The sequence below is a fragment of the Chiloscyllium plagiosum genome, unplaced genomic scaffold, assembly GCF_037043375.1.
Source record: "Chiloscyllium plagiosum isolate Xiang-an unplaced genomic scaffold, Cpla_swu_hap1 HiC_scaffold_39, whole genome shotgun sequence".
Classification (NCBI taxonomy): domain Eukaryota; kingdom Metazoa; phylum Chordata; class Chondrichthyes; order Orectolobiformes; family Hemiscylliidae; genus Chiloscyllium; species Chiloscyllium plagiosum.
In genome coordinates, this window is record NW_028270177.1 from 13,704,246 (window position 1) to 13,732,049 (window position 27,804).

Here is a 27,804-nt window from a genome sequence, read left to right on the forward strand (position 1 = left end):
CTGACTGAGTGGAATTCCTGATAGTAATACAAAATCCTCTTTGTGGTTTAATCACTTTCGATGGAACCATCTGCACTTTCTTGTACTAATAAGGTTAAGAATCACTCTGACTACAATAGATGGTGTGATACTTACAGCACGTTTACAGAATTTCCTTTTAGGACACATTTAATATCCAACCATAGACATCCACACCTATCCCTCAGTTCAATTAAACTTTATATAGATTAGGACAGACAACATTAACTTTATTTGCATGTTGGCTAGTCAACATGTTAGTGAGAGGCTGTTGGAAATAAAATTGTTGCTTATGTTTAAAATAGGCCTGTGCTCTTGATGTTATTAAATATGAAAGTTATTTAATAGGAATAAAAATCATAGCATGGAGGGTTTCAGTGCCCGAAATCAGCCAATCCCATCATGTGCTTGGCCTCTATTAACTGGTGTCCCAGATGGGATTCATTTGCCCTTTCTTTGCTCCCCAACCCTCCCCCCACCCCCAAAAAAAAATCAGTACCATTATAAATCTCTCAACTCCCATAAAAGAAAAGACCACAGTTCTTGTACTTCCTTCTACATGGGGTGAATAGTGGACGAAGATGTATTCACATCAAAATTAGCGCAATATGAGAATTGCAGGTGAAGGTTTGTACCTCCCTCAGCGTTGCCAATTACAGCAATTGAGGGCAATCCACAAACAAAACACGATGTGGTGACATGGAGTCCAGAGATATGGATACTGATGGTAGAGACTGCAACTTTATTTCCATCACACAGCTAACTAGGAATTAGCTCTTATTGCCTACCATTGGCACGTTGGAAAGATTTGCAGGTTGCCGATCAAGCTGTTTGGTGGTTCTTTGAACAGATAGTCCCTAGCCATCAACCCTGCAATAAAGATGCTAACCCTGACCTTCTGGTCAAGAGAGAGATATTACCCACTGCACCTCCACTTGAGACTACTACCTTCAATAAAATATGGATGAGTATTGCTGAAGTAACAAAACCTCACAACATAAATGAAAGTACTTTTTCAACTTTACCTGCTCATTTGCTTCATCCTGAATTTCCTCTGCTTCCTGTTCCTGGAGTGCTGCGTCCAAAGTGGCTGCATTAATTCGAAAATCCCTTGATGTACTGAGCTTCATGTACTGCATCAAATTCACCTATGAGGAAATAAGCCTTGCTAGATTGACAACGCGCAGAACACCATCTATTGCAGATTTATAAAAATGACTGAAGTAAAAGGTGAACACAAATTAAATTGCAGTATCAGATACAGAGAAGCACAGATTCAAAGTAATTAAAAACCATATTAGAAGATATTATTATAAATTCTTATCTCAGGATAACTAATATGCAGAGTAAACTAGGAAGGACAGTAAAGTCATGGAGTCACATAAGTAACTGGCTAGTCACCGAGGGTGGGGAAACAGGCAAAAACAAATTCTGCTTTCTGGGAATGAATGGCTGGGAGGGATGAAATGGCCTTCAGTAGCATCTCATTTGAAAACAAATAACCGGCTTAACTAATCTAAGCTGTATTTGAATTGTTAAATACATTTACCTGGGACATGTTGGACTAGGTATCAAGTGGAAAATCTAGATTTGTAAGTTTGTCAATAATTTGGAAAACTGAAAGTATTCAATGAGTAACAGAAAAAGCTACTCTGACTTGGATGTAAATATCAGGATTTTTCCCAAATTTTCCATAATTTAATGACCGTTATCTGATGCACAGTTCACAGGTTTGGTGAGTTAAAAGAAAGGATATTACTGCCTGTGAAAGGTTTTGGAAGAAAGCAACACGTTTCAGACATATAATTGATGAGATGTCCAGGAAGTTACATTTCTTTAAAACATAAAAAAAATGTTTCCAAGATAAAAAGATAAGAAACTTTATATCTTCATTTACAAGATAAACGAGCTGTAGAATAAGTTACCTGGAATGATTACAGAAATGAGCAAGTGCGATCAAGGTAAGGCAATTTTTTTTTGTGTTTCCAGAGGAACAAAGGATTGAAGGGTAAAGGCAAATGATGTGTTAGGAATTGATCTGTATTTGGAAATTGGAGTCCATTTAAAAGTTATTTGCTGTGTAGCATGAGATCTTGTAATGGATGTTACAGCAGCTAGTTGGCTTTCACAAACAAACAATTTCTATTAAACAAGACAAAAGGAAGGTGACAAAACCAAGGACATGATGTTTCATTAGGTGACATCAAAGAACTATATAACGGTTAATGTACCCTCTTATAAATGCAACGTTTAGGAAAATAAAAGTTTTGTTCCCAAAATGAATGGAGACTAACCTTTATACGAAAGCAGACAAGGAGAAAGTTTTATCCTGACACTGAGTAGTTGTCCCCGTCCACTGGCCAGGAAGATTCAAATAGGTGACAGATAGTGTAAACTATCAGTGCCTAGGAGTAGGGTATGTGAACAAACGTAACAGAGTTGGGGGCTGTCATTATCAGAAAGTGGTCTTCAGATGGGAAATGAAACAGAAGTGATTGAGAGGTGAAGATCCAGGGAAGAGTTCTCTAACGTTTCACTTAGAGAGCAGAATGTCGCATTCACAACTTTAATGAGATTGCACTCTACCATTGCCAATTCATCCTCTGGAATCAGGGAACCATCCTCAATTGCCATGGGTTGTATATATTTCTTCTCTAATTAATTAAAGTAACATCTAATTCATGGCTTAACAAATTTTATCTGAAAATTCCTTATGATAGCTGATTGCCTATATTAAAGGTCGGCACGGTGGCTCAGTGGTTAGCACTGCTGCCTCATAGCACCAGGGTCCCAGATTCGATTCCAGCCTCGGGCGAGTGTCTGTGTAGAGTTTGCACGTTCTCCCCGTGTCTGCGTGGGTTTCCTCCGGGTGCTCTGGTTTCCTCCCACAATCCAAAGATGTGCAGGTCAGGTGAACTAGCCACGCTAAACTGCCCATAGCGTTAGGTGCATTTAGTCAGAGGGAAATGGGTCTGAGTGGGTTACTCTTCGGAGGGTCAGTGTGGACTTATTGGGCCGAAGGACCTGATTCCACACAGTAGAGAATCTAATCAAATAGAGGACTATGGTCTTAAACACCCAAAATTGAAAGAGAAAGGGAGATAACTTCTTGGCTCTTTTTCTTATTTGTAACTCACAATACAGGCATCGTTGATAGGATTGGAAAGGAGATAAACTGTTTTTGTTTCCTTTGGTGTCTTCAGTTTCCTTTCATTCTGACTAAAAGAAAGTAAAAAACTACTCAAATTGATGCTATTTCCCCTTCCAGATATAGGAGAGCAGCCATTTACCTTTGATTTCTTGGTTAGGTGAATCAGAAATTTCTCATACTGCTCAATGGAGAATATCAGGTTGGGTATTGGCCTGGTTTCACGAAGCACTCGGGCCTGTATATAGAAGAGTAGAAATGTAAACTGTTTAAGGAATTAAGGGCTACGGGGAGAGTGCAGGTAAATGAAGTTCAAATGCCCATCAGTCATGATTAAATGGCAGAGTGGACTCAATGGGTTGAATGACCTTACTTCCACTCCCATGTCTTATGATCTTATGGTTTTCAGCTAAAATGACCACGTGCAGCAACTCAATGTTGCACGATGATGATTACACCACATCTTTTGAATGCTTATAAGTTGCAAGTTTATTTCACATTGAGATTATTACAATCATATTTTGTATATGGAAAAATCCCTCAAGCCAGAACTGAATTATTCTGTGGAAACACTGTCATGTGCTCCTTAGAAGAAGTGCCAGTGCCACAGTACAGAGATTGAGGGTCAGTTGGCAAGATGGCCTATTTATAGTGCAGAGTGATGCCAAAGCATAGGCTCAATTCCAATACTGGCTGAGGTTACCATGAGGGACTTTTGCTCTTTGAGTCATGGTGACCTTCAGCTGAAACCACCCTGCTCTCTAATGAGAAAGCAGCTCTATGGTTTGGCAGCATTAAAGCGATTTTACCTTCATTTTGACAAAGCTAGACTATGTTTCATGTTCAATGAGTTCATGTACCGTTGCTGCAGTGATGGCTGCCATCTCCTTCTTCTTGTCTTTTTTCTTTTCTGGTCCTCCTCCAAAGTTCACTGTCTCACTCTGAATATTCTATTCAGAAAGCTGAGAATTAGAATGGCTGACAACTTGTCGCTTCCTCTGCCCAGCCCCAAAACTAACAAAATACTCCCAAAGTTACAAAAGCTATAAACTAATGCTAAATTATTAGAAGTTGAGGTAACAGGGTACTTGGAAAACTTCAAGGTAATCAGGCAGGGTCAACACTGTTTTGTCAAAGGAAAATCCAAGTTTAACCAATCTGTTGGAGTTCTTTGTGGAAGTAACATGTTGTGGATAAAATTAAATCAGTGCATGTACTGTACTTGGATTTCCTGAAGATTTTGATAAAGTGTCATATCAAAGATTATTGCAGAAAATAAGAGCTCATGATGTCCAGGTTAGCATGGATAGAGATTGACTGGTTAACAAGAAACAGACAGAAGGCATGAATGGGTTATTTTCAGATTGACAAGATAAAACAAGATTGATGCAGAAAACTTTACTGTTTATAATTTATTCAAATGACTTGAATGAAGGGACCAAATTTGCTGCGACACAAAGATAGCTAGGAAAGAAGGTTGTGAAGAGAGCATAAGGCGAATGTGGATACAGTACTTTTAAGTGAGCAGGCAAATGGAGAATAATGTGGGAAAATGTGAAATTGCCCATTTTGACAGGAAGAATTAAAAAGAAGTATATTATCTAACTAGAGGTTGCAGAGGTCTAGGATACAGAGACTTGGGTGTCCTTATATGTATCCAGGTACAGCAAGTAATTAGGAAACCTAACAAAATGTTATCATCACAAGAGTAATTGAATATTAAAAAGTGAGGTTATGCTTCAGCTACACAGAGCACTGGAGGACTGCGTCTTGAGTACTAAGCACATTCTTTAAGGTGTGTTGAAAGCAGTTCAGACAAGGTTGCTAGACTAAGATCAAGAATGAGCAGGTTATCTTATGAGGAATGGTTGGAACAGGTTAGGCTTATATCTGCTGGAGTGCAGACAATAAAGAGGTGACTTAATTAAAACTTACAAGATTCTGAGTCTTGAAAGAGTACTTGAGGAGAGGATGTATCCTGTTTTGAACAAATCAAGAACTAGCAGTCACTGTTGAAAAATCAAGTGTGACCCACTTGAGACAGATAAGGAGTGAAAAGTTTCGTCTCGGGAGTCATGAGTCATTGAAACTCCCTTCCTGAAAATGGGGTGAAATCAGAGTCGTAGGATCTTTTTTTAAGGCAGAAGTGGATAGATCCTTCTGAAGCAAGTGGATGAAAGTTTATTATGTGTTGGTAGAATGCATACTTGAGGTCACTATCACATCAGCCATGATCATATTGAATGGCAGAATAGGACGAAGGGGCTAATTAGTCTACCCCGTTCCTTGTTTATATGTTTGTAAATCTTAGCGGTTTGAAAGTTTTTGGGGGTATACTTGAAACAACAAATTCACAATTAAATTACAGATCATTTTCAATAATAACTTTTAAAGAAGGTTAAAAGAGCCCACAATTTGATCACATGTTTATGCAACTAAATCATTTATTTACATTAAATGGGCTATATGAGCCCAGAGGAGAAAGTGAGGTCTGCAGACGCTGGAGATCAAAGCTGAAACTTTATTGCTGGAACAGCACAGCAGGTCAGGCAGCATCTAGGGAACAGAAGATTCGACGTTTCGGGCACATGCCCTTCTTCAGGAATGAGCAGAGAGTGTTCAGCAGGAGAAGATAAAAGGTAGGGAGGAGGGACTTGGAGGAGGGGCGTTGGAAATGTGATAGGTGGAAAGAGGTCAAGGTGAGGGTGATAGGTCGGAGTAGGGTGGAGGCGGAGAGGTCAAGAAGAAGACTGCAGGTCAGGAAGGCGGTGCCGGGCTGGAGGGATTCGGCTGAGACAAGGTGGGGGGAGGGGGGATGAAGAAACTGGTGAAGTCCAAGTTCATCCCCTGTGGTTGGAGGGTTCCCAGTCGGAAGATAAGACGCTCCTCCTCCGACCGTCGCGTTGTTGTGGTTTGGCGGTGGATGAGTCCAATGACCTGCATATCCTCGGTGGAGTGGGAGGGGGAGTTGAAATGCTGTGCTACAGGGTGATTGGGTTGGTTCGTCCGGGTGGCCCAGAGGTGCTCTCTGAATCGCTCCGCAAGTAGGCGGCCTGTCTCCCCAATATAGAGGAGGCCACACCGGCTGCAGCGGATGCAGTAGATAATGTGGGTGGAGGTGCAGGTGAATCTGTGGCGGATATGGAAGTTTCCTTTGGGGCCTTGGAGAGAAGTGAGGCAGGAGGTGTGGGCGCAAGTGTTGCACCTCCTGCGGTTGCAAGGGAAGGTGCCGGGAGTGGAGGTTGGGTTGGTGGGGGGTATGGATCTGACAAGGGAGTCGCGGAGGGAGTGGTCTCTACGGAAAGCTGATAGAGGAGGGGAGGGAAATATATCCTTGGTGGTGGGGTCCGTTTGGAGGTGGCGGAAGTGACGGCGGATGATGCGCTGTACATGGAGATTGGTGGGGTGGTAGGTGAGGACCAGTGGGGTTCTGTCCTGGTGGCGGTTGGAGGGGCGGGGCTCAAGGGCGGAGGAGCGGGAAGTGGAGGAGATGCGGTGGAGGGCATCGTCGATCACGTCGGGGGGGAAATTGCGGTCCTTGAAGAAGGAGGCCGTCTGTGTTATGCGTATTTTGAACTGGTCCTCCTGGGAGCAGATGCGGCGGAGACGAAGGAATTGGGAGAATGGGATGGCGTTTTTACAGGGGGCGGGGTGGGAGGAGGTGTAGTCCAGGTAGCTGTGGGAGTCGGTCGGTTTGTAGTAGATGTCCGTGTTGATTCGGTTGTCTGAGATAGAAACAGAACGGTCTAGGAAGGGGAGGGAGGTGTCCGAGACTGTCCAGGTGAATTTGAGGTCGGGGTGGAAGGTGTTAGTGTAGTGGATGAACTGTTCAACCTCCTCGTGGGAGCACGAGGTAGCGCCGATACAGTCATCAATGTAGCGGAGGAAAAGATGGGGGGTGGGGCCAGTGTAGTTGCGGAAGATGGATTGTTCCACATACCCTACGAAGAGGCAGGCATAGCTGGGGCCCATGCGGGTGCCCATGGCTACTCCTTTTGTTTGGAGAAAGTTGGAGGATTGGAAAGAAAAGTTGTTCAGGGTGAGGACCAGTTCAGTCAGTCGAAGGAGGGTGTCGGTGGAAGGGTACTGGGTGGTACGGCGGGAAAGGAAGAAGCGGAGTGCTTTGAGTCCTTCGTGATGGGGGATGGAGGTGTACAGGGACTGGATGTCCATGGTGAAGATGAGGCGTTGGGGACCGGGGAAGCGGAAATCCTGGAGGAGGTGGAGGGCGTGGGTGGTGTCACGGACGTAGGTGGGGAGTTCTTGGACTAATGGGGACAGGACCGTGTCGAGGTAGGAGGAGATGAGTTCGGTGGGGCAGGAGCAGGCTGAGACGATGGGTCGTCCGGGGCAGGAGGTAGAAGCGGGCGGTGCGGGGTTGTGGTACTATGAGGTTGGAGGCGGTGGATGGGAGGTCCCCTGAGGTGATGAGGTTATGGACGGTCTGGGAGATGATGGTTTGGTGGTGGGGGGTGGGGTCATGGTCAAGGGGGCAGTAGGAGGAGGTATCTGCGAGCTGAGTAAATTGCATGGTGTGCCAACAAAATGTGTGTTTCAAATTAAATCCTAGTTCCATCCCAAGTTAATCAAGATATCGAGCATCATAGCTTGTCTTAGACTGTAGAAACACCAGTCTGAATTCATGCTTCCATTTACTAGTCTGAGTCTTACTGGCACGTACATGTATGTGCATCAGGTGAGAGCACGATTTATTTGGTGATGATGTCATTCTCCTCCCTCAAACCCTCAAAAATCTACTGATTTGGGTGAGGTATTGGAAGACAATTAGTGCCCACAGAATCATATAGTGTTGAGACTGGCAAAATATATTTGTTGTTATTTCTGTAGATAGCTAACAGAAAAAAAACTGCCTGATTTATGTGATATAACCATTTGCAACATTACTGAATATACAATAATAATGATGTCGAAAAACCAAGACTTGGCTCCTGCAACAAATATCAAATTGTATCTTAAAATTTGCAGGAGAACCGTAACAAAAAGCATAAATGAATAGTAAAAATAAATTGGTACATACCTGAACATAGGTTATGAAAGCATAGCACTGTGAGGTCAGGTGTGATCCTGAAAGTTTAACCTAAATGTAAGAGATTAAATATTTCAATTCTCAAATGATTATATAAGATACTATACATCAAGTACCACAAAGGCACACTATGAAAACTTCAACACATAACGTGATGGAAGGATGTAGATTTGCTCTCACGTGCTGCAATGTTCTGATGATACAGGAGGTGCCAAGCTCTATACCACAGAAAGTTCTGTTGCGTGGGACGTGATTGCTCTCATATCACTACACTGAGATCAGGAGCTGAGCAACACATGATGCTTTGTTGCTTAAACCTATGGTCTCGTGGCACTGGCAGAACCTGAAAGCAGCTCATCCATCAGCAGAACATGATGTGTGAATTGTCGGGTGGTTCCACATAATTTTTACAGCAATCCTCATTACCTTCTTAACAGCCTAAAGATCAATCTACAACAATTTTTCTTTTGATTATGCCCTCAAAGTGTTTGCAGACTTTTTCCTCCATTAAAGATGCTATATTAATGCACTCTCTTGAATGTGGAATGTCCTAGATGGCAGGCTAGCAGATTGTAGCTGCAATTTCCCACTGGACAAAAACCCAGTAGTACCTACACTATCCTTTCTTCATTGGAGTGAAGAAGGATGAGAGGTGACTTGATAGAAGCCTACAAGATGATGAGCGGCAATAGATAATTGATAGCCTGAGACTTTTTCCCAGGATGGAAATGGCTATCATGAGGGGACATAATTTTAAGGTGACTGGAGGAAGGTTTAGGGGACATGACAGAGGTAAGTTCTTTACACAGAGAGTGGTGGGTGCGTGGAATGCACTGCCAGCAGTGATAGTAGAGTCAAACACATTAGGGGCATGTAAGTGGCTCTTGGATAGGCACATGGATGATAGTAAAATGTAGAGTATATAGATTAGTTTGATCTTAGAGTACGATAAAAGGTCGGCACAACATAGAGGGCTGATGTCGAGAGTGTGGTGCTGGAAAAGCACAGCAGGTCAGGCAACATCTGAGGAGCAGAAGAATCGACGTTTCAGGGAAAAGCTCTTCATCAGGAATGAGGCTGATGCCCAGTGCTGTGCTGTACTCTATGTTCTAAAAGACAGGTAAACAAAGAATGCAAAACTCCAATAACTGTTTCCCCACAAGGGTCAGAATCCTAGGACATCATTAATCGCTTCCTAATTTATCACTAGTGGAAGGCTAGGGTCAAACTGTCCAATATTTCTTCTGGCTGAGAAATGGTGAAGAGCTGGAGTGAGAGGAATACATTAATGAAAATAGAAAGCTGACTCCATCCAGTGACTTTGGATAAATAGAACTGGTGTGTAACAGGAAAGTGTCAAATTTAAGGTGTGGTTTATGCTGAGTTAATGGACAATAAAAGATTAAATAAAAGGATGCTAATTGGCCTCAGTAGCGGGGAAGGTGAATCAGCTAGAATTCTAAGTGGTATTTGCTGATCCAAAAATTGGTACATGATAATCGTGTGCCTACACTTTAAGTAAGGATGCAATTAGGTAAAGACTATTATTTCCTCCAAGGTTTGATAGCAAAGTGGCACAGCTCAAGAACAGATAAAAAGAATAGATAGTGTAGTTAGGAAGGTGTTTAGCACGCTTGCCTTCATTGCTCAGGCCACTGAATATAGGAATTGGGATATCATGTTAAAGTTGTATAAGATGTTGGTAAGGCAACTTCTGGAGTACTGTGTACAGATCTGTTTGCCTTGCTAAAGGAAGGATATTATTAAACTGGAAAAGGTTAAGAAAAATTTACAAGGATGTTGCCAGGACTGGAGAGTTTGAGTTCTAAGAAGAGGCTGGATAGGCTGGAACTATTTTTCACTAGATCATAAGAGGTTGAGGGGGGACCTTACAGAAGTTTATAAAATCACAAGGGGCATAGATAGTGAAAAGGAAATATCTTTCCCCAAGGGTAGGGGAGTTCAAAACTAGATAGCATAGTCTTAAGATGAGAGGAGAAAGATTAGAGAGGACCTGAGGGGAACTTTTTCACACAGAGGATAGTTCGTTTGTGGAATGAACAGTCAGACGAAGTGGTAAATGCAGATACAGTTACAACAATGAAAAGACATTTGGACAAGTATATGAATAAGAAAGGCTTAGAGGGACGTGGGCCAAATGCAGGCAAGAGGGATTAGTTCAGTTTGGGAAACTTTGTCGGCATGGATAAATTGGACCCAAGTGTCTATTTCTGTGCTGTCTGACTCTATGACTTGGATGAGATACTGAAATGCTGCTGTGTCCATGAAAATCAAATCACTATTTTCATGAATGAACAAGAATTGATGCAAATCGTATTGTTTTAAACCATTCCCACAGTGAGCCTGGAAAACTACTAAAACATTGATTTGCTGCCCCCTTCTGGTACTGCTACTTGTGAAAAGATTGCTCTATCTGACGCTACCAGCAATTGAAACTGACAGCGACCACACTGATGTCCTTTGCCCAATAAATCATCTGAGAATCAGATGGCTTGGAATATGAGGAAAGTCATAGGAAATACAAAGAGGAAGTATGAACAAAATATCTGCAAGAGATAGCAATGTGAGAAGTAGTGGTTTAAAGGGAAGTGTGGATCTGATAAACACAGGTACAGGCAAAGCTTGTAAAAAAAAAATGACAGGCTTGTAAATGAATACCTTTTAACTTGGTTCCCTAGTAAAGAAAGAACAAAATACAACTACTATAGGGAAATATAAAAATAATACGTGAGAACTTGGTGGATTTAATTTAAAAATATTTGGATATGAAAAGACATGGGGAAGTGAAGGAATTTCAGATGTTTTGGTCAGAACAGTCCAAAGATCTTTCGAGTTCAGGATTTGTGCTCATGAATTGGAAAACTGCAAATATCACACCTTAGGAAATGAGAAAGAGCCAACAGATCTAGCGCTTTAACACGTGGACAAGTTATTGGAGTTTACTATCAGGAAAAAAATGATTCAGTGTGTGAACAAATCTGAATTGTTCCAAGAGTGTAACGTGTGGATTTGTAACAGAAAAATCAAATCTGAATAATGTAGTTGAACTTTGACATAAATAAGGTAAATAAAGGAGTGATTATGGATTAATAGTACTGGAAAAACTCAGGCGGTCTGATACCAACTGTGGAGGAAGAAGCAGAGTTTTTGTTCAAGTTCAATATGACTTCTTTAGACCTGAAGTGCTTATGTATGTTCTGCATTACGTACTATTAGAAGGCATTTATTTGACACACACGATCATAAAAAAATGAGAAATCATGTACTTTGAAATAATCCTGCACATGAAATGGTAATTGGTTGGGAGCTAGGAGATGGTGAGTAGGAATAAAAGGAATGTTCTCTGAACATAGCCTTGAGATATGTATTGAATTTTCAACTTTTCATCATAGATATTAGTGACTTGGATGATGGAAGGTAGGCATATATACAAGCATACAAATAGGAGGCATGGTAAATTAGGTAGAAAGAAATGGTGAGTTAGAATCATAGGCTACGTACTGTGGAGAAAACTATACTAGATGAAACTCGATATGCAGATACTACTTTGAACCTGCAGAAATGAAATGCGTATGTTTTCAGGATGAGGAGAGACTAGGAACTGTAGAGAAACAAAAGGGATTTAGGCTTGCATTTATACTACCAATTTCAAGTAGATCTAGCAACTTAAACTGGGCATCAATGAGGCGCCGTGGGCCCCTAGCAGCAGAAATGCATTCAACCATGCAATCTGTAACCTCATGGTCTTGCATGTCCCCCACTCTGCTATTGCCATCATGTTGGGGATCATCCCTGGTTCAATAAAGATTGGAGGAGGACATGCCAAGAGCAGCATCAAGCATGCCTAAAAATAGTGTGCCAACCTGATTAAGTAGCAGGACTACTTGCTCGCCAAACAGCGTGCAACGCACAGAGTTAAGTGATCCCATGTGCAACAGTTCGGAGTCATGTCTCATTATGTCATGAATCATGGAAGATATTAACAATTCACTGGAGGAAGAGAAAGCTTCATAATAAAGGTGGAGCATAGCACACCAGCACAATACAACAAGAGAAGGTAAACGTATTCTGCCAGAAGTACAAGTAGATGACGCTCTTGGCTTCCTCCCAAGGTAGTCAAGGCTTTCTCCTAAGGTAGTCAAAGGTAGATACAGAGAAACTATTTGTTCTATTTAAAGAATTCAGAACAAGTGAGCAGAATCTTGAGGTGATAGCTAGGCCAATCAGAAATGAAATCAGGAAGAATGTTTCAAGTGAAGGGGTGTTAAGAGGGACCTAGAATTCTTGCAACCCCAATTAAAAACTATAAACTAAAAACACCAATTGAAATTTTCAATAAAGAGGTCAATAAATAGTAAATATTTTATTAACCGTCACCTATGGGACATTAGCATGTCAATTAATAAAATATTACAGTTGATCAAGATATTCAATAAAATATTCACACATTCAATGTAAAAACACACTAAATAATAGAAACATTATGCAGGGCATACACACCAATTATACTTTATTTACAGCATAAATCACTTGAATAATAAGCAACTATCCTTTGAATAAAACTTACCAGCAGAAAGTCTTCTCACTCGCACTCTCAGCTGACTACTCAGACGTAGTTGAAATCGTGACAGTAAGCTAAATTTCTAGTATTTCAGGTATAAATATTTTGCCGGTTTATTGAGAGTGCTGGTATTAGATGCACCTAAAATCAAGTTTGCTATACATTTTTGATTGGTGATGGTATCAGGGGATATAGAGTAAAAGCAGGCAAATAGAGTTGGATTACAGATCAACCAGGAGCTAACATAATGATTGAACATGCTAGAGCAGTTGAATGGCCTCTACTCATTTCAAAGCAATGATCTTATTCAGAAATCTTAATCTGAAACATACACCTTATATCAAGAGTTTAATACCTACCAGTTTCTCAAATCTTGCAGGAAGATGTGCCACATGACCTGTGTAACCTTGGATATACTGGGCGGGAATACAAAACATATGAGATATTAGAGAATCTTATATGTGGGAAGAAAGGAGCATTTTCTCATTTAGTCAGGATGTTTGGTCCCTCCTAGCAGACAGGATCTCCCGATATTAGAATTACCCAACACTTAAAAGAAAACTATTACTATAAAAGCAAGGGTGCTCTGCCTGGTCCTTTTCACAATTCACATAATCCTCATTAGATTGATAAATTGATACATGAAGGAGGAAGAAACCATCTTAGCATTTTATCCTCCTTCATACCAATTGCCTAAGAAACATTCAAAAAAAGGAAACTGATTGTTTCCTGATTTAGCACTGGGTGCTAACCAGCAGTATAAGCAGTTTGGATCCTGAAACTGGGATTGAACAATGTCACAAGGTTATGCTTTTGTTGGTCGAATTCATTCTAATTGCTATGGTATAAGAATTGTTAACTGTCCACCTATAAAGGCAGAAAGTGAGGACTGCAGATGCTGGAGATCAGAGCTGAAAATGTGTTGCTGGAAAAGCGCAGCAGGTCAGGCTGCATCCAAGGAGCAGGAGAATCGACGTTTCGGGCATGAGCCCTTCTTCATTCCTGAAGAAGGGCTTATGCCCGAAACGTCGATTCTCCTGCTCCTTGGGTGCTGCCTGACCTGCTGCGCTTTGCCAGCAACACATTTTCAGCACCTATAAAGGCACCACGTTTCTTACAATTATCTCAAAGAACAGCCCTGTTGCTGTAATGTTACTAGTCATTCAGAGATCTAGCATAATATTATGGAACCATGACAAATTTTATTAATTAATAGATTCAAATAATCAATCAAAACATGTAAACCTAAACACAGTAATGGTGATCATGACTGTCATAAGAATCCATCTGATTCACTAATTTGCTATATTAATCTGGTCTGTCACATGTGACTCCAAAGCTACATTAAAATAGCTGACCACTAATTGCCCTCTGAAATGGTCTGGAAAGCAATTGCATTGTAGTTGACTGCTGCAGAAAACCATGACTGCTACTGTTTTCAAAGGGCACTCACCACTACCTTGTCAAGAACAGTTAAGGATGGGCAACAAATGTTGGCCTTGCCGATATACACATCCCACGAAAGAATAAAAAAAACTTATTCTTAAATATTAATTATCCTTCTGTTTCCTTTGTTCTCCCAGTCTCCGCCGCCATGACTGGTAAATAAAGCAGCAAATTTAAGTTAGGGTCATTCAGTGGTGACTTCAACTTTCAACATCACCCCTTTTTAACGCCACTATTCCATACAATATTAAGCAGAAACCAGAAGGAAATTCACCCATAAAAGTTGAATATATTGTTTATAATAGTTCTGTCACACTGTAATTGTGATTCCAGTATATTTTATTCCAGAATGGTCAGAATTAAGCAACAGCAGAGCTCTGCACACTTACGTATTTCACCAACGAGGTGAGAATGCTGTACATTTTAGCAAGCTCTTTCAAGAGAATGTCCACACAGCTTCCAGCTGGAATGGATGTTTGGATCAGCTCATGAAAAGCAGTCAACAGGGTGCCCAGTTGAAGGACAATAGCTTTCTCTGCAGGCTCTCTTGTCATTGACATTTGAGAGTTGTCATCTAGAATGAAGAACAAATGTAATATTTAAAATGAGCGGCACGTTGCTGACAGTTCTGAGTTGCATCCTTGAAGCCTTCTTGATAACTAAAGACAATCCTCATCTGTTTTGTAGTCACCTCCATTTCACAGTCAATTAACATTGAAAGACTTATTTCATTCAAACTAGTGTGGCAGCAAGGCTCAAGGGGATGAGGACAGACTAGAGGAGTTAACTGTTCAATCAGCTAATGTCGGGGCAGCAATTTGGATTGGAGTTTGGACAAGGCTGGATTGGAGGGGCACAAGGGCAATGAAAATAATAATCTGGATGACAGTGGATGAAGTTAAAGAACTATATGTAGTATAAGTTAATGCCTCCTGGAACAAAGATGAGAAAAGAAAATAGGCAAGGTGTTGGAGAAAAACATTTTTCCCTAGTTGTGAATATTTCCCTTTGAGGTCATAGTTGTTAGAAGACCAGGTAAATGATCATCCCTCTAAACTATTAGTGAAAACAAGTAGTTAGAGCAATGAGACAATTGCAATTGTTCTTCCAAGTATTGCAAGTATTTCACTTTCAGGACTAATCCGAGTCCAGATATAATAGTTCCTTCAACTAATAAATTAAAAGGGACGAAACTAAAACCTGGTGTTATATGGCTATTCACTTATTGGCCTGAGCAACTTTGAGTACTGCCCTACTGACTCTCTGACACATTGTGCAGTAACTCACTGCTGATATACAATTATCTATTCTTCCATCCTTTCACCTACCTGTCAGTTCTTTGTCAGAGTTCAGCTGGCCCTTCAGTTTTGTGATCAGCCAGTCTACTTCTTCCAGAACTTTCTCTGCTTGGCTCAAAATCAGCTGCTACAAAAGAAAACAAAATGTCACTGTAGCAACTATTGGTTTCTGTAAGGAAGTATTCTCTTTGTAGAATGGATCAATCATACTATCATAAAACTCATCAGAACATGCGTATAACAAAATCTGACGCTCATTTAGCAAAGTAATTTCTTCTTCTTCTTGACCATATGGATTTTATTAAACATCAAACATGGGGAAAAAAATATTGATTCTGTGCTGTTCCTCCTCAAACATGTAAGTTCCCCATATAGTCAGATAGCATCTTGATTTGGACATGTATTGCCATCTGTTGTCATCATCATGGAATTTCCCTCCCAATACTGTTGTGGATACACAATGATTGCAACACTTCAAGCTGATTCCTACAAGCTCAACGTAGGCAATACATACATTCGTTCTAACATCACCAACATCCCAAGTATATTTTGTTTTAGAAGGTAACTTGAAACATCACTGCTGTAGTCAGGCAGCCTTCTCAACCGACTAACTGGGAGAAATCAAAATACTCACAAAGCTGTTTGAAAAATATCAGTACTACAAACCAACTCTCTAGGATGTAAGGCAATGTCCATCCTATGCTCCAAGAAATTTTCTTCTAAGCCACTCTAATTTTGCTATCTCTTTAAGCAGACCTGTACAACAAGTCTGTTTAATCATCTTCTTCATCTCTCTCTCTCTCTCGCGTTTCTTCACTTTTCATTCAGTTTTCTCTTGATCCCTTGTATTACCCTAAACAGACATTAGTTCATGCAAACAGTTCTACATAATTGCAAGTAATGTTTGCATCAAAAAGTGGAGTCAGTTTTCTAAGGGCCTTGTACAAAGTGCTTACCACCACAGTTGGAGCTGCAGTCCTTGAGTTCACCATGGCAAAATGAGATTGCTCCTCTATTTCAATGTCCTTCAGAAAGCAAGAAAGCAAAATGATTATTCCACTGTAAACAACAAAGTACCCAGTATAGGACAGGAACCAGTGAGGCGTGAATAATGCAGAATATATGGTGAGATCAGTATTCTGCATATTGTGTGGTAGCACCATAAACAGATACAGGAAGATTTCCTGTTTTATATTTCTAATAAAATCGTACAACATGTTCACAAAATGCACTAGCATTCTCATCAGAAATTCGATCTAGAAAATCATTTCAATTCATTGACCTCTGGGGGAGAGTGACAGAACCTGCTGTCAGGAGATGAGATACGCAGATAAGACACGAGAGTACACCTATTTATACTTCTGAGGAAGAAACAGGTCAGATTGCAAAATAGCATTTTCTATAGATAAGGCTATTTGTTTATTTCTAAAATATCTCCCAGAACTAAATGATTCAGATCGTATCATAAGACCTTGAGGAAATGGGATTCATCATTTTTTCCTCCTCAATTCCAATAATCAGACACAAACATGTTCAAATCAAACAGAACCTGTTCTGAAAAATGTTCACTCGACCCACAATGTTAACTCTGCCTTCTCCCTATGGATGCTGCCACATCTGTTGCGTTTCCCTAGCAATTTTTGGTTTTATTTCTGATTTCCAACATCTGCAGTTCTTTGGCTCTTTTAAATTCAAATCAGAACACATTGTTTATGGAAAATGAAAAAGACTATTGAATAAGTACATACCTAGTTGGTTAAACAATCCATAAGCAGCTGGTCTCTAGTCGTTTTCAAGCGATAGCATGATGGATAGAAATTTGTCACGTGAGCCTGAATTAATATTGGTATTTGTTTGGTAACATTCAGGGTCATGAATGTATTTCCTCTTCTTGGAAAAATTACACAGTGGGTATATTACAGAATATGTGCAGTACTGGAACAAATCATTCCAGCACCTAGTCCATGCCAGTGTTTATATTTATTAAGCAAGTCCGAAACTATCCAGTACTCAGTCCTCCAAATCAGGTTAAATCTACTGTTTATGTTTACAAGTTCTCTGCTTTTCAATTCTATTCCACTGGACATAGAAGTTTGGGCATCATTTGCTCTTTTTTAAAAGCAGCCTTATTAATCAGAATCACTACTTGTACCATTTTGTATAACTCTAGCCCAAATCCCGCTACTCCTCTGGCATTCATTCAGTCGCTTTTTTGCCAAACAACTTGTGGCCTTCTTATTCTTCCTAACAAAGTGTACCACTTCACACCTATGAATGAATTTCCAATCACAAGCTCATGCTGTCTTTTAATGTCGTTTTTTAATTTTGTCACAGTCCTCCTCTGTATTAACTCTAACCCACAATTTATTGTTGTGTGCAAATTTTGAAATTTGAAACTGTACTTCTGATTTCAGAGCCCAAATCATTTGTGTAAACAATAAGTCACAGTTACCTGAACAAAAAATCTTATGGAAATAACACTTCCACTTTTTCTAATCGGAGTAAATTTCTTAAGCTCTATTGTTTTTCTAGTCTTTTGGGCAGCTTGGTATCCATTCTGCTGCTTGTCTGCTTTTGAAAACCCAAATATACCTACTACATGACTCTTTATCTGTTCAATTATTAGTTCAAAGAATGCAACAAGGTTAGGCACAATCTTTTTCTGAAATCGTGTTGATAGTTCTTGATCATAATATTTCAGCTGCTGGATATTTTTTCTATTCTATTTTTGATTAAGGATTCCATTATTTTCCATATCATTGGTGTTACACTAACTGGTATATAGTAATTCTAACGTCCTTCTAAAAACAGGACTACCATTAACAATCCACTATTGCTATTGCATTATTCCCTTTATGACTAAATTTCTATATATAGACATAATCGGGATTCTGCTTTCTCTTCTCTAACTCTCTTAACATGCATAGATGCAATCCATCAAGCCAAGCAGTTACATCTTCTCCAAGTTTTATTATAATCTCCTCATTCTATCTGAAAAAGTTTCTTTTTTTTGAACTCTTCTAATATCATGCCCACAATGTTATCTCCCTAGTAAATTGTGGTTAAGGAATTACTTAATATTTCTGCCATTTTGCTGTTATCTGTAAGTTTACCATGTTCACACATTAATGATCTTATCTCTACCTTGATTTTTCTTTATATGTATATGTGTATGCAGAATGCATTACTATTTATTTTTGGATTCCATGATATAAACATTTTCATTACCTGACTTCTAATTCAGCAGAAAAACCACAGTAGAAACAATATGTGAATAAAGTCAGACACATGTAAATTGAAGTGAATGATAGAAACCTGAAGATTATAAAACCTTGGATTCATGTTGACAATTTGAAAATCTACGATCCAAACACCAATGTTCTAATTTTCTTGATGAAAGTAGGTTTCTCTACAGTTTTTGTAGCTTTTTGAAAACACAGTACATTCTTGCTTTAAGGTGACACAGCTTATGGTCAGCAGGCACAATCACACTTTCATTAGCCACACATAGATCACCTTATAACTTATAGAGTCATAGAGATGTACAGCATGGAAACAGACCCTTCGGTCCAACCTGTCCATGCCGACCAGATATCCCAACCCAATCTAGTCCCACCTGCCAACACCCGGCCCATATCCTCCAAACCCTTCCTATTCATATACCCATCCAAATGCCTCTTAAATGTTGCAATTGTACCAGCCTCCACCACTTCCTCTGGCAGTTCATTCCATACACGTACCACTCTCTGTGTGAAAATGTTGCCCTGTAGGTCTCTTTTATATCTTTCCCCTCTCACCCTAAACCTATGCCCTCTAGTTCTGGACTCCCCGACCCCAGGGAAAAGACTTTGCTTATTTACCCTAGCCATGCCCCTCATAATTTTATATACCTTTATAAGTCTGAAAAACAACCCTCCACCACCACCCTCTGTCTTCTATCTTTGAGCCAGTTCTGTATCCAAATGGCTAGTTCTCCCTGTATTCCGTGAGATCTAACCTTGCTAATCAGTCTCCCGTGAGGAACCTTGTCGAATGCCTTACTAAAGTTCATATAGATCACATCTACCACTCTGCCCTCATCAATCCTCTCTGTTCCTTCTTCAAAAAACTCAATCAAGTTTGTGAGACATGATTTCCAAGAGAAGCCAAGTTGTTCAGAAAAAAATCAACTTTAATAATTTCAGTTCTAAATTTTTTTCCCCCAAACACTTCTTGCGAAAAGCTTAAATTGCTTTGGTGCAGTTTGAAAAATGTATTCATTCATGAGAGGTGGGCATTGCTTATTGGTCTGCATTTGTTGCCCAACCTAAATTGCACTTGACAAGGTAACAGTGAGCCACACTCCTGAACTGCAACAATCTATGTGGCATTGGTACACCCACAGAGCCAGTAGGAGGGAGTTTGATACAACAACCCTAAAGGAATAGATCAAGTCAAGGTGATGAGTAGCTTGGACAGGAACCTGCGGATAGCAGTAAAAGAGCATCTCCAGATAGTTTTCCTACACCACCGTAGGTGCATTCCAGCAAAACCTCGCTTAATAGAAATGATGAGGCCTTTGGAAAAACGGGGTTAGGGGCAGACCAGCAAGATTTATCACTCACGATTGCTCAAAAATCAACCAGAAGTCAAATGCAAAGTATAGCACAGCCTGAATGAAGGTTGAAATCATATTTATTAACAAAACAAAAAGTAAACTTAACATAGTACATTTAAAAAATGTAAGAAAGCTGCTCTCTATACAGTATCTCACACAGAAAGCTGCTGTCATTCGTTAATATCAGCACATGCGCAGAACGGAAAGAACATCGGCACATGTGCAGAACGAAGAGCACGTACCAATTCCTGCTGGAATTAAACGTTAAGCGTTCTCCAAAATATCATTCCCTAATTCTTCAGCAATGTTATAGCCAAATTGCACTGCCGAAATGCGCGTTATCCCAGAACTACCTGTATTATCCCTGACTCGGAGATGCCACTGTTGGAAAGGGGTGTACAAAGTTAAAAATCACACAACACCAGGTTAAAGTCCAACAGGTTTATTTGGAAGCACTAGCTTTTGGAGCGCTGCTCCTTCATCATATCATTGTGGATTATACTCCACAGTATAATGATGAAGAAGCAGCACTTCGAAAGCTAGTGCCTCCAAATAAACCTGTTGGACTATAACCTGGTTTTGTGTGATTTTTAACTTTGTATTACCCCTGTTCTTCTAGGTGATAGTGGTTGTGGATTTGGAAGGTGCAAAGGAGTGTTGACAAGTTGCTGCAGTGCACACTGCTGCCACCGTGCATCAGTAGTGAAAGGAGAAAATGTTTAAGGTGGTGGATTACACGTCAATAATGCAGGCTGCTTTGATCTCGATGGTATTGAGCTTCTTGAGTATTGTTGAAACTGCATTCACCCTGAGAAGCAGACAATATTCAATTACATTCCTGACTTGTGTTCTATAAATGGGGGACAGGTCTTTGAGGAATCGCGATGTGAGTTATTTACTGTAGACTTTCCCAGCATCTGATCTTCTGTTGCAGCTACAATATTTATATGGTCAGTCTAGATAAGTTTCTGATCAATGTTAATCTCCAGGATGCTAACAAAAGGGGATTCAACAATGGCAAAATCATTGAATGTCAGAAAGAGATGGATCGATTCAATATTGTTGGAAACGGTCATTGCCTGCCACTTATGTGGCACAGATCTATCATTTAACAGCTCAAGCTTGTGTCCCGGCCCTATTCCATATGAACACAGGCTACTTCATCATGAGTAGTTACAAACAGTATTGAACAAACATCAGCAAACTTCTGACCTTATGATGGAAGGATGGTCATTGATGAAGTAACTGAATATTCATAGAATTCCTACAGTGTGGAAACAGGCCATTTAGCCCAACACGTCCACACCAATGCTCTGAAGAATAATCCACCCAGGTCCAATCCCCAAGCCCATCACTCTACATCTAGCCCCAACTAATGCATCTAACATACACATTCCTAAACACTATGGGCAATTTAGCATTGTCAATTCACCTAATCTGCAGATGGGAGAAAACCAGAGCATCCGGAGGAAACCCATGCAGACACAGGGAGAATGTGCAAACTCCACACAGACAGTTGCCCAAGGCTGAAATCGAGCCCAGGTCCCTGATACTGTGAGGCAGCAGTACTAACCACTGAGTCACTGGGCCATAGTATCCTGAGGATCTCTGGGCTCTTGCGGTGTAGTGGTAATGTCCCTATCTCTTAGCCATGAGGCCTGGGTTTAAGCCCTAGCTGCTTCAGAGGTGTGTAATAACATCTCTGAATAGGCTGATCAGAAAATATTGATCCTGAAGATCTTCTGTAGTGATGCCCTCAGATTGAGGTGATTGACCTCTAATAACCACGGCTATTTCCTTTTATGCTAGGTATGTCTTCAACAAGTGGTGAGCTTTCTCCCTGCTCCCCATTGATTTTTGTTTTGTCCAGGCTCCTTGGTGCCATACTTGGTCAAATGTTGCCTTGATGTCTAGCCTACCTTGAGTTCAATTCTTTTGTCCATGCTGTTGGAATATTTTCAGGAGTTTTGCAGTACCTAATGTTTTCAAGCCTTTCTTGATTGGTTGACATCTGTGATACAGGGGACCTCAGAAAGAGGCCAAGATGAGTAATCCGTTTGGTATTTGCAGTGATGTGAAGGGGATTTTTGTGAAGCCTTCTCCTCTGGTTAGTTATTTAATTGTTTCCCACCAATTATGATCAGATGTGGCAGACTTACAAAGTACAGACATAAAGATTCCTGCTGTATAGAGCCTGAGTGAGAGTGTAGCTGGAATATTGCACTGTTTGGCCTCCTTATCTAAGCAAAAACATATTTGCCTGAGAGGAAGTGCAATAGAGGAAGTTAATACTTAGATTCCATTCATTGACAGCCTCTTTTACTGTGGTCTTTTAGCTGAAACTCAGATGTACCACTGCTAAGTTCCTGATGAAAACAAACAAGGCAATTCCTTCGTCTCCGCCGCATCTGCTCCCAGGAGGACCAGTTCCAATACCGTACAACCCAGATGGCCTCCTTCTTCAAAGACCGCAATGTCCCCCCAGACGTGATCGACGATGCCTTCCACCACATCTCCTCCACTTCCCGCTCCTCCGCCCTTGAGCCCCGCCCCTCCAACCACCACCAGGACAGAACCCCACTGGTCCTCAGCTACCACCCCATCAACCTCCATATACAGCATATCATCCGCCATCATTTCCGCCACCTCCAAACAGACCCCACCACCAGGGATATATTTCCCTCCTCTCCCCTATCAGCGTTCCGAAAAGACCACTCCCTCCGTGACTCCCTCGTCAGGTCCACACCCCCCACCAACCCAACCTCCACTCCCGGCACCTTCCCCTTCAACTGCAAGAAATGCAAAACTTGCGCCCACACCTCCCCCCTTACATGCCTCCAAGGCCCCAAGGGATCCTTCCATATCCGCCACAAATTCACCTGCACCTCCACACACATCATTTATTGCATCCGCTGCACCCGATGTGGCCTCCTCTATATTGGGGAGACAGGCCGCCTACTTGTGGAACGTTTCAGAGAACACCTCTGGGACACCCAGACCAACCAACCCAACCACCCCGTGGCTCAACACTTCAACTCCCCCTCCCACTCCACCAAGAACATGCAGGTCCTTGGACTCCTCCATCGCCAGACCATAGCAACACGACAGTTGGAGGAAGAGCGCCTCATCTTCCGCCTAGGAACCCTCCAACCACAAGGGATGAACTCAGATTTCTCCCGTTTCCTCATTTCCCCTCCCCCCACCTTGTCTCAGTCAAATCCCTCAAACTCAGCACCGCCTTCCTAACCTGCAATCTTCTTCCTGACCTCTCCGCCCCCACCCCCACTCTGGCCTATCACCCTCACCTTGACCTCCTTCCACCTATCGCATTTCCAACGCCCCTCCCCCAAGTCCTTCCTCCCTACCTTTTATCTTAGCCTGCTGGACACACTTTCCTCATTCCTGAAGAAGGGCTTATGCCCGAAACGTCGATTCTCCTGCTCCTTGGATGCTGCCTGACCTGCTGTGCTTTTCCAGCAACATATTTTCAGCAAGGCAATTAATAAGTTAGGTCTTGGAGCTAGACAGAACACTGACAGCAAAACCCAAAACTAAAAATCACATATCTAATCAAAAGCTGTGGACTAAGAGTGATGGGTTGCAAAACATAGATTGCTCTCATACAACTGCATTCTCTGAATCAACAGATTACTTGGTTATTTATTTGCTAGATTTATGATACAACTCACCAACAGTTTGATGTCAGAATTAAATCTTAATATAAGCCAAACTACTGGATGCATTACAAATGGTTTTATAATCTGAAAGCTTCCTTTCTGCTTTCCAGCAGGCTGTTCTTAATAGTAAAGGCCATGGAATAAGCAATTTCAAAGAGATACAACTGGATATGATATAAAGTCAGCAAACTCCAACAGCATATCAAGCCAAAACAGTACTGCTTATACTTACTGCACTGAATGAAGAACAGCCCAACTGGGGCAAATGCTTTTGTTATGTTCTATGCTTCTTCACATAGGAGTCTTACCTGATCAATATCCCCTAGGCGACAGTGGACATCTCGAGACATCTCTTGCAGCAAACCCACTGGACTTTTGTGCAGCACGTGCAGACTAAACATCATACTCATCAACCCTTTACAGAAATGTACATCTTCTGTGGAGGCAAGGACATGTTCATACAGTTTTATACCAACATCCACTAAAAGATGTGATCAGAAAAACATCTAAAGGCAGCAGAAAGTTTTAGAAATAGAATTGATAACTTGTCTTATGTGAGGCTAATTTTGGGGACTGTATCTTTTGTAATCATTATAGATAACATACTTGCAAGTCCAATATGCATCTAATAATGATTAACAGAACATCGCCATTATTGTTCTCTTAATTAGTCACAAACTTGAAATGTTCTGAACTTATTAATAAATTGCTTTTACCTTTGTTTTACCAATGCCAGAAAAAGCCTTTGTAAATCTAATTTTAAAGATGCACATTTAATGGACAACATACCTAGGGTAATTTTTGACAAGTTCACTTAGGGATCTGCTGCAAGATCAAAATTGAAACATTACATGTTTTCCCTTTGGAATTCTGATGGGCCCATTTCTCTTTTCTAGCATTTTTAATTTCATCTCAAAATATTGTGAATCTTAGGTCTGTGCCTGAAGTGCCCTTACCTAGATTATTTTCCTTGCAGATCTTTACAGTCCATGTTAACATTTGGCCAAACTACAAACAAAACAGAAAACAGCTTAATGGTAGATCAAATCATACACAGATTTATCAGCACTTGACGTTTCACCTCAAATTATGATAGGAAATATATACTTTGAATTGCAAATAAAGCATTTAATTGAAATAAAAAAATTGTTTTTACCTTTTCAATACCAATATGATAAAACTAACAGCCTGCCAAAGAAAACTGACATTGTCATAGCAACATATTTAGTGTACAGAAAGGGATATAATCAGTGCTCCTATTCCAAGAATATCTCTATCGTGACTACTTTTGCGAAATTGTTCACTGTGTCATTATGCTGACTATGTTGCTTAAGTACCTGTCTGCTTTCCCAAGTTGCTTTCTTCACTGTATATTTTTTTTACTGGAGCAATATCACTGCAATTTTCTACACAAAAGAGTAAGACAGCTTAGGGGAAAGTTTCAAAACTACAGTACATTACACTCTCTGCTGATTAACAACATATCAAACATTACCAAAGTGATCAACAGGACTGAATCTTACAGGAATCTGAACAATATCGGCTATGAAGAGAGGTCTGGTAGAATTTGATGAGTCCAGAGAAGGCTTTCACAACATTGGGAGCAACTCACTGCATTTTAAATTAAGTTTTGACGTTGAGACAAAATTCCTGCTTGGTTTGCAGAGAACTTCCTTTCAATAAGGTTTAGTGCTTGCTAACTTTCTAATCTTACTAACTGCAAATCTCATGTTATTAACGTGCAGCTTTCTATCCTACTATCCACTGCAAGCAAATTAGATGTTGATGGATCTCGATATAGAAGTCAGGTTCCTAGCAACTCCAACTCACCATTTGCTCCAAAGGTTCTCCATGTTGGATACCAGACAGTAACATTGCCAATTCAATACAAAATTGGCTTGATGGTAGGAGACAGAAGGTGGTGATGGAGGGTTTTTTCAGACTGGAGGCCTATGGACAGCAGTGTTTCACAGCGATCAGTGCTGGGTCCACTTTTGTTTGTCATTTATATTAATGATTTGGATGAAAACTTAGGAGGCATGGTTAGTAAATCTGCAGATGACAGAAAAAATGGTGGTATAGTTGATACTGAAGGTTATCTGAGATTACAAAGGGATCTTGATCAATTGAACAACAGGCTGAGGAGTGGCAGATAAATGCAAGAAATTGCATTTTGGTAAAACGAACAAGGGCAAGACTTTTACAGTGGTTGGCCCCCGGGCAGTATTGTCAAACAGAGAGATCTAGGGGATCAGGTATATAGTTCTTTGAAAGTTGCGTCACAAGTAGATAGGATGATTAAGAAGGCATTTAGCACACTTGCCTTCATTGCTCAGACCACTGAGTACTGAGTTGTAGAGGTCGTTGAGGTTGTAGAGGACGCTGGTGAGGTCACTTTGGAGTACTGCACAGTTCTGGTCACCCTGTTTTAGGGAGGATATTATTAAGTTGGAGAGATTTCAGAAAAGATTTACAAGGATGTTGCTGGAACTGGAATGTTTGAGTTATAAGGACAGGCTGAGAGATTTTCCACTAGAGAGTAAAAGATTGAGGAGTGACCTTATAAACGTTTATAAAATCATGAAGGACATAGATAAGGTGAATAGCAAAGGTTCTTTCCCTTGAGTGGGGGTGTTCAAAAGCAGGGGACATATTTTTAAGGTGAGAGGAGAAAGATTTAAAAGGGACCTAAGCGGCAACTTTTTCACACGTGTTGTGCGAATGTGGAATGAATTGCCAGAAGAAGTGGTTGATGCAGATCCAGTTACAACATTTCAAAGAGATTTGACAGGTACATGAATAGGAAATGTTTAGAGGGATGTGAATCAAACGTGGACAAGTGGGACTAGTTTTAGTTTGGGACACTTGATTGGCATGGACTACTTAGACCAAAGGATCTGTTTCCATGCTGCATGACTCCAGGACTCTATCTCAAAGCATAGAACATAGAAAAATACAGCACAGAACAGGCCCTTCGGCCCACGATGTTGTGCCGAACATTTGTCCTAGCTTAAGCACCTATCCATGTACCTATCCAATTGCCGCTTAAAGGTCACCAATGATTCTGATTCTGCCACTCCCACAGGCAGCGCATTCCATGCCCCCACTACTCTCTGGGTAAAGAACCCTGACATCCCCCCTATACCTTCCACCCTTCACATTAAATTTATATCCCCTTGTAACACTCTGTTGTACCCGGGGAAAAAGTCTCTGACTGTCTATTCTATCTATTCCCCTGATCATCTTATAAACCTCTATCAAGTCACCCCTCATCCTTCGCTGTTCCAATGAGAAAAGGCCTAGCACTCTCAACCTATCCTCGTACGAGGTAAAAACAATGACTGCAGATGCTGGAAACCAGATTCTGGATCAGTGGTGCTGGAAGAGCACAGCAATTCAGGCAGCATCCAAGGACAGGCAAAATCGACGTTTCGGGCAAAAGCCCTTCATCAGGAATAAAGGCAGAGAGCCTGAAGCGTGGAGAGATAAGCTAGAGGAGGGTGGGGGTGGGGAGAGAGTAGCATAGAGTACAATAGGTCAGTGGGGAAGGAGATGAAGGTGATAGGTCAGGGAGGAGAGGGTGGAGTGGATAGGTGGAAAAGGAGCTGGGCAGGTCGGACAAGTCCGGATAGGTCAGGGGATCGAGTTGCTGGAGGTTAGAAGCTAGGATGAGGTGGGGGAAGGGGAAATGAGGAAACTGTTGAAATCCACATTGATGCCCTGGGGTTGAAGTGTTCCGAGGCGGAAGATGAGGCGTTCTTCCTCCAGGCGTCTGGTGGTGAGGGAGCGGCGGTGGAGGAGGCCCAGCACCTCCATATCCTCGGCAGAGTGAGAGGGGGAGTTGAAATGTTGAGCCACTGGGCGATTTGGTTGATTGGTGCGGGTGTCTCGGAGATGTTCCCTAAAGCGCTCTGCTAGGAGGCGCCCAGTCTCCCCAATGTAGAGGAGACCGCATCGGGAGCAACGGATACAATAGATGATATTAGTGGAT

General features: G+C 41.1%; 1 protein-coding gene across 7 annotated transcripts in view; it reads right to left on the reverse strand.

Moving 5' to 3' along the window:
- The window catches only part of fanci (FA complementation group I), an 87,445-nt gene that overhangs the window by 3,520 nt on the left and 56,121 nt on the right, over positions 1-27,804 (reverse strand). For all 7 annotated transcript variants that reach the window (XR_015753797.1, XM_087981295.1, XM_087981298.1 and 4 more), the window contains exons 29-38: positions 24,770-24,821; positions 24,122-24,249; positions 16,496-16,564; positions 15,570-15,666; positions 14,631-14,815; positions 13,155-13,211; positions 8,205-8,264; positions 4,027-4,116; positions 3,309-3,404; positions 1,044-1,166 (exon numbers count right to left, since the gene is read on the reverse strand). Coding sequence is in view for 6 of the 7 variants with exons in the window: in XM_087981295.1 (XP_087837421.1) it covers positions 1,044-1,166; positions 3,309-3,404; positions 4,027-4,116; positions 8,205-8,264; positions 13,155-13,211; positions 14,631-14,815; positions 15,570-15,666; positions 16,496-16,564; positions 24,122-24,249; positions 24,770-24,821 (957 nt within the window). In the remaining variant the exon portion in view is untranslated. The remainder of the gene's footprint in view (positions 1-1,043; positions 1,167-3,308; positions 3,405-4,026; positions 4,117-8,204; positions 8,265-13,154; positions 13,212-14,630; positions 14,816-15,569; positions 15,667-16,495; positions 16,565-24,121; positions 24,250-24,769; positions 24,822-27,804) is intronic.